The sequence below is a fragment of the Apis dorsata genome, unplaced genomic scaffold, assembly GCF_000469605.1.
Source record: "Apis dorsata unplaced genomic scaffold, Apis dorsata 1.3 scaffold_383, whole genome shotgun sequence".
NCBI classification, from domain to species: Eukaryota; Metazoa; Arthropoda; class Insecta; order Hymenoptera; family Apidae; genus Apis; species Apis dorsata.
This window is the reverse complement of record NW_006263645.1, coordinates 343,509-351,682: the sequence shown is the minus strand read 5'-3', so window position 1 is coordinate 351,682 and position 8,174 is coordinate 343,509. Positions and strand designations below refer to the sequence as shown.

The 8,174-nt window shown below is 22.9% G+C and overlaps 1 protein-coding gene across 2 annotated transcripts in view; it reads left to right on the top strand.

Annotated features, from left to right (window-relative positions):
• Nucleotides 1-7,076: 7,076 nt before the first annotated feature.
• The window catches only part of LOC102675104 (homeobox protein Hox-C6-like), a 7,520-nt gene continuing 6,422 nt past the window's right edge, over nucleotides 7,077-8,174 (top strand). The window contains exon 1 of one of the 2 annotated variants that reach the window (XM_031512084.1): nucleotides 7,077-7,415. In XM_031512084.1, the coding sequence (XP_031367944.1) occupies nucleotides 7,132-7,415 (284 nt within the window). In that variant the 5' untranslated portion in view covers nucleotides 7,077-7,131. The remainder of the gene's footprint in view (nucleotides 7,416-8,174) is intronic. The other variant, XM_031512085.1, reaches the window with a different exon arrangement.

Sequence of the window (8,174 nt, the reverse complement as noted above, 5' to 3'; positions counted from 1 at the left end):
TGGCGAATACAAGCCTTTCCGTCCCTCTCTTTCTCTCGCTCACTCTATCTCTGTCCGTGTCCGCGCGAGTGTGTGCGCGCGCGTACACGTGTCTTTCTCTTCCTCCCTTCTTTTTCCTCCTCCTCGCTTTGTCTCTCGCTTTGCCCGCTGCTCTTCTGTCTCTCGAGCTCACTTTCTTTCTCCTTTCAATCTTCTTCCCAGTCCAATATTATTTCGCATTTCCCTTCGGATCAACTCACCTTCGTCTTTTTTCGCTCCGAGATAAGAATTTCCACCCGGCGCATTAGATTATTGAAATATCGCGTTTCTTTTTCCTTTTTCTTTTTTCTTTTTTCTTTTTTTTTTCCTTTTTAAACGAACGCGAGAATATACTTATTGGAAATAAAGTAAAGCAGGTAACGGATGATAAGAGTGGAAGGAAGGATAATGTAAGTGTCGTCGTGCTTGTCTCAGGGATTTCTGCTTTTGTTTTGATATCTTGGGGAAAGAGGTATCTCGGCTCGTTAAAGTAGTCTTAAATGGCTTATTTTCGTTTATATTATTCTAATATTTTATTTTATGATGGTCGATGAAAGGTTTTCGAATAATGTGATACGATTATATATAAATATTTTTGATACATTTTTTTTCTCTCTCTTTATAGTTCAATTTTTTTATTTAGATATATTGTGTATATATATGTAATGGTGAAATTGAAGAAATTATTATATAAAAATCGAATAAAAGAAAGGTAAAAGAGGACAATGATACGATATTTTAAAATTAGAATAAAAATAATTCTAATTTGTAAAAATATAATTTATAAGTGAAAATGAAAAAAAAATAGATAAAATATTTTATATGTACTTTGATTGTAAGTCATACATTTGGTATCACAAATAGGAATTAAATAATATAAAATCTCGTTTAAAAATAAGAAATATTTTAAATATCCTTAAAAATTTTAAAATAATATATATAAATATATAGAAAAATGATTTTTCATATTCCTTAATTTTGAATTGCTGCTACATACAAACTGCTACTACACATAATGTCCAGGTAGAATATTTAAAGAATAGATTTAGAAAACAAACAGAAAAGTTCGTAAAAATATCTGTTAGAGTTTATTTTCCTACTATAAATAATTTAATTTTACGCCAGATGAAGTGAGATAACAATAGAGGAAAACATTATCTTCTTTATCTTCATTTCACTTTATCTAATACAAAATTGCTTGTAAATTGAAAAATAAACTTCAATGAACATTTTATATATATTAAGTTTTGTGTCTCTTTTAGTTTTTGTAATCATTCCTTAAATTTAAATTTTCTATTTATCTCGTCTAAACACTGTATATATTCAAATTGTATTCAATATTTATCTATAATTTTATAACAATAGATAATAGACGAACTTCATGTAATATTTTTTTTTCATTTTCACTTATACAGCAAACTCCTTTATTTTAAAAAAGTAAAAAATTCTATTTCTATTTATTTAAAAATAAGAAAATTTATATGATAAAATACAAATCAATCCATTCTAATAAAAATTATATAATATCTCATAAATTTGCTAATAAAATGCATTAAAATAAATAAGTATTTTTCGTTTTTAAAATTTTTAAAATGCTGCTCGAATTTATATGTTTCGTTTAAGAGGATATCTGTTCCTGTGGAATTTTTATGGAAAGAAACGTTATCATTAGGAACATTTCTAAGAAGTGTTCTTATGGAATATATATTTTAGAATCTGTATAATAAAAGTTTTATACAATCAAGTTATTTTAAAATATTTATTAAATCAAATATTAGTTTTACTTAACAATATCATTAATATGTTTGTATAACAAAATATATTATTTAAGATCATTACACTATTTACTAATAATAGATAATTTTTTTATATTAATGAACAAAATATCCGTTTCTGTCTCGTAAAAATATTTTTATTTCAATATTTTATAAATTTTATTCAAACTTTAAATAAAAAAAAATTTTTTTCATATAAAAATATAAATAAAAATAAGGAAAGAAAAAAGTTTTCGAAAAATAATCTTCACCTCAACTCAAAATTTTTGTACTCAAAAAATAATGTTTTAAACAGAATCTATTAAGAAGATAACTCTTTCGATCTCTTTACATTTCTGCAACGATTGATCTCTTTTAATCTCTGTACGTATACAGCTCATGAAATTAATCTGTAAACAAAGCGATTATTTCATTTTTCGATTAAATGAATGAACAGCGTGGATATATCTATGCGTTCGTTGCGAATCTCTGGGTCCAGCCTGCCGCACAGGTATTGCAACTTGCAACCTGTGTGGCATGAGAACGGGGCCTTCTCTTCTCACATAATGAACGACTTCGAAGAACGGTAGTGGCATTGACCTGAATCTATTAGGGCTTTGGTTTGGCGGTATTATAGCTGCCCGTGAATCAATCCCTTACTTAGCAACATTCGTAGACCACACGAAACTTCGTATACCTCATTATACCGGTCCTTATTCCGCCTTGTACCACTTCTTATGTCGATAAAGATACAACTTTATTCTTTTCGTATCCTTTTCATATAAAATATCGGTTGTACAAGTGTTCTTGTTTCATTCTCAATGGGATACTTTGGACCTTTCATCGTGTTTCGTTTATATATTTTCGTGTTTATACGTTTATTGTTTATTCGCATATGGGTATCATTAATTGTAAAAGTTTTTTCATTTTAATTAAAAGTAAACGGATATTTTGAATATTTCTTCTGTTTTGTAATATTTTCATATTTATTATTTTATATTCACGTACGATTCATTGCGAAAGATATTTAAGAGGAAATATATTATATATTTTTAAATATATATTTGGATATAGATTGCAAATTATATGATACAAACATCAATACATACACATGTAATAATATTAGATGTAATAATAGTTTTTATTTACAAATTTTTAATTAAATTTATTTTGATAATTGATAAATTAAATGGAGAATAATTTTTGAAAACATGTTCAAAATGATACTAACTTTATAATTTTTCAGTTTTAATTAAGATTTCATTTTTTAAATTTTCAACTTTTACAATTTTGTTACACTAAATCTTTTTTAAAATCACTGTCTTAAAAAGATTTTTTTATTACAGATTCGATCAAATAAAATTGGTGATATTAAGATCAGGAGACATCTTTATACAAGAATTCCGTAAATAACTCTTTGTATAACTCTTTGATCGATGATTTCATTCCAAATGCAGACGACAACGCCCACTCGTGTTAAGAGATCAAATCCCTATTTCGATATACGTAATATTTCTTATTTGTTATTGACAATTAATTGCATTCATTTTGATGATCCATAAAATTTAACAATGTTTACTTATAATTATTTATATGAATAAAGACTTATTGTAAAATAAACATTTCGCCTCGATGTTCAAAGAACCATAAGTATTTTCACTCTGTTAAAATTCTATTTCTATTTAAAGAGAATAAACTTAAACGTAGTTAAAAATTTTAAATATATCTTGATAAAAAAAAATTTTACAATGAATCAAATTTAATTTTAACTAATTTTAATTTTAATATAATCAGATTATACAAGTTAATAAAAATATTAAGAAAAAAAAATTATGAAAACAATATAAGTTTAGATATTCATGATAGTATGTAATGATAAAAACACTTGAAAAATATTAAAAATATGAATCTTGTAATGCATGTAAGAAATAACATGATTGTTTAATATCAAATGTTGAGTCGTTCATATAATGTAGATGTGAGTACATATATTTGTAAAGTAATACGTATAATATTAATTATGATATATCTAATAGAAAACATTCTTTTAAAGGCAGTAATGAAAGTCAAAAATAAATCAATAATAAATTAAATGTGCTTACAATTTACTGTGAGGAAACAAATATTAATACATTATTGATAAAATATATAAATTCTAACACAATAAAGATTTGTAATGGGATAAAATATAAGAAAATTAAATTTCTTCTTGTAAAAGGAACAAACAAATTAATGAGCAGTCGTTGATAAGTATAATTTTCATGTTTTATTAATTTTTGCGACTTTTAAACGCAATTATTTATACAAAAACTAAATATGGAAACGTTAAATTTTCAATTTTATAAATTTTACACGTGTAAAATTATTTATTTAATTAATTTATATTTTATAATTTTATAATAGCGTAAAGAATTAATAATATTTCGTTTAATTTTTTTAATATTTCGGTGTCATTGCAAGTATATGTAACTTCTAGCTTGATGATAGCGTATATGAATAAATGACTATTCTTTATGGTTAATGAGAAATACAGGCAGCAACTACAGATTTATATACCTACAACGAAATTTAAACTCATCATATTCAGAAGCTTTGTGAGAAACTTGAATATCATATCTAAAAATATGTAACTATTAGAAATATCTAAATATGTAAATGAAATAAAAGTAATTTTAATAGATATTTATAAGTTTCTAATAAATATTCATAAATTTGAAAAGTACAATAGAAAATTTATAATATAATAAATTACTATAATTAAAAAATTTTATTAAACTCTATGTTATTTATAGATAAAAGTCAAATTTTAATATATCTATCATGTTATAATATTTATTATAAAATTTCTTCCATAACATCTTTTTATTCGTTAATTTATATCACAGAATTTAAAAAATGTTATAAGAAGAAAATTCAAGAATTTATCGCTTCCTTCAATATCCATTATTTATTATCCCCAAGTTCAATATATGTCACAATGATAATCATTTTTCCATAAATGATTATGCAAAACTTTCATTTACATGGATAATTCAATTATTTAAACAGATTTTAAGTGGATATTTTCAAATGAATAATAATGTATTATTATTGTATGTTAATGCATTATTCATTGGTTTGAAAAAATTTTCTAGAAATTGCGAACTATTTCTTATATGTATATAAATAGATATTAGATGAATATAGATTGAATGCAATCATAAAAGTACATGCTAGTATATATATATATATATGTATATATACTTAATTATATGTGTCTCCATAGACTATGTTGCATTTAATAGTTTCTCGTTTCATATAGAAGATTATTTTTGATCAAGCGGATGTTGGAAATGTTCAAAGAGGAGAAGTCTTTTTCCAAACATTCGATATAAATAAGTTGAAAAAGGAAAGTAAACAATACTAATGATTAATAGGATCTTCGTAGTCACCCTCTGAGAAAGGAAACCAACCCTCGAAAACACGAAGAACGAAGATTGCTATCCATTTTCATCGTCCCTATTCTTTCTCTTGTGTTTTCTTAGGTGGAGCCAGAATTGACTTATACGCTCATTGACACAATAATAGTTGACAATGATGTAATGAAAAATTGTATTGAAAATACGATGATTTACATTTGTTCTATGTAATCTATTTATTAATTATATGTATATACATAAAACTTATATACACAAAACTTAAATAAAATGAAAAACATGAATTTTATAATCATTGTTTTTCATAAATCTATTTTTATTTAATGGACGTTTCTTGTAACAGGAAATTTATGAAATGCAAATATAAATGAAATAAAAATTTATTCTGGCTTTTAAAGAAAAATTTCCAATGAAACTAGAATGTGTTATTGTACAATAATTATATTTTCAGAATATATAACATTGTGTTTTTGATTATAATACAATAACAGAAAGTAAAATATTAGCAATAATATGAATTATTTATTCAAAAAAATATGTAATTATAATATATACTATTTTCTCACAGTAAAAAAAAAAAACCATAATTTTAAGAAAACTTTAAAATCAATAATAAAAACTTAAAAAATAAAATAATTAATAATATAGATAGAAAAGATTGATAAATTAAAACAATATCTAATCTTTTTAGATAGTTACTCTAATATATATATATATATATATATATATATATTACAGATTTAAATTACAAAATAAATCCTAATGCATATTTGTATTAGAAGTTTTAAATTTAAAAAAAATGACAAAAAAACATGACTAACATTCAAAGTAACCGAAATCTCAGAAATATCGTCTAGTTGTTTCTTCTCGTGTTGATCAAGGTTCGGATTGGTTGGACTTGACAGAATAACTCTCTAAGTCGAAACATTTGTCTGTCCTTTCAGCCCTACTCCATCCCCACGACTCTCATGTTCTCCAACTACATGTTTATTCGGATCTTCACTAGCCTGTCGCAGAATGGTCGTATGTGCTTGTTTGACATTTACAAGTTGGTGCTAATACAATTCACAAGTAGTGGGTGATCTTGTAACTACTTTAGGAATAAAATTTATCTCTACCCTAGAGCCATGCAATTATTAAATATTTAATTCTTTAATTAGTGATCTTATGTGATTTTGTGAAAATTTTATAAACCTTTATATTAATCTGATAATAGGATTGTTAACACTTGTGAGTTGTTTAGGTAAGTATTAAAATATTTTGCTATATTTTTTTTTCCGTCCTATTAATTTCGAATAATTTAAAATTATATATTTTATTAATTATATATTTTTTAATCATATATATTTGTGTTCATTTTAGTTTTTTAATTAATTTATAATTAATAAATTTGATTTTTTTGTTTTATATGTGTCAAATATAATATAAATTTTATTGTATTATATTTATATTTATTATCCTGTAAGTCATCCTGAGCGATATTTTTTTAAAAGTTCAATTGCAAAAAATTATTTATATGTTTTTAAAACAAAATTAAATCATGACAACTATAGTTTCTTTCAAAAAATTACAAATAATATCATTTTTCTTAACTAATCGTATCTATATAGAAAGAGCAATAGTAAAAAATTAAACAATATGACATATATAAATAATACACTAAATTTATCATATTTTTCTAAATCAAAATAAATATTTATTATTTTTAATTTAAATTTTTCAAATGGCGAATCACAGAAATTAACATTAAATAAATTTCCCAAATAAAAAACTGAAAATTATTCTTTTAAAATAATTATTTATATAATACTATACTACATCTAATACTTTTTAAATAATTATTTTATTAATTATATATCGCATATATTTTAATACCTTACATTGCAATTTTCTAAAAAATAAAAGTAACGTAAAATTTTTTTTTTGATTTGATTTTAGATGAAATGTCTTGTTTAGAAAATATGGCTACAACAAATCAACAATATAGTGAGAATATTTTTGAAAATCCATCAGTATCGCTGACATCGTCTTCTTCCGAATTGAATATTCAGAATACTTATTTTCATGGAAATCGCGAGTCTTCGTTCACTCATGGATACGTTTGGAATAATTTTTCAAATCCTTGCAATATTTCATCAGTTAACGCATTAAATGAAATCAATCTGTCGTCGTTTTGTGCCACAAACATTCAACATTCTAACACAAATCGAAATTGCCGAATATACAGGTATACAAAAATAATTACTTTATATATTGCAACTTGTGATTATTAATGAAATTTTTTCCTTCATTTATTATAAGATACAATTAAAAATTAAAAATTTTTGAATTATTAATAAATACAAAAAAGATACATTGTTGTTTCAATTTTTTTTTAACAATATCTTATTCAATTGTCAAATTTGATATTTCGAAGTGAAGTTTTTAGAACATTTAATATAGTTTTCGCTAATTAATTAATTAATTAAAAAATGAATGATATATTATACTATATCAGTAAATTTATCATATTTTACATCCATTTAATATAAATGATTATTTTCATTTCAAATTTATGATTAATAATTTGTTTAGATTTTATTTTAGAATTCTTTTTATGTTATATTTTTTATTATTATTTTGTTATATTATTATTATATTATATTTTTATTTATTATTATAAAACTAATAATAAATAAGAAACATCAAAATGAAAACAACCAAATCAATAGAATAATATTCAGTGATATTTTATTGAAATTAATATGTTAAAACGTGAAATTATTTGAATAAAAAGAATCAATTTTAAAAAGAATCGATGAAAACTAAATCAAATAGATGTGACATTTCAGAAAAATAAAAATAAAAATTAAATAATTTTTAATAACTTCTATAAAGAACATCTGATGAATAACTTTATTCTATTCTAGGAAATGAAAAAAAAGAAAATGATTATGATTATTATTTAGGAATGAACAAAATATTGTAATTTCAATTTTATTTTTGC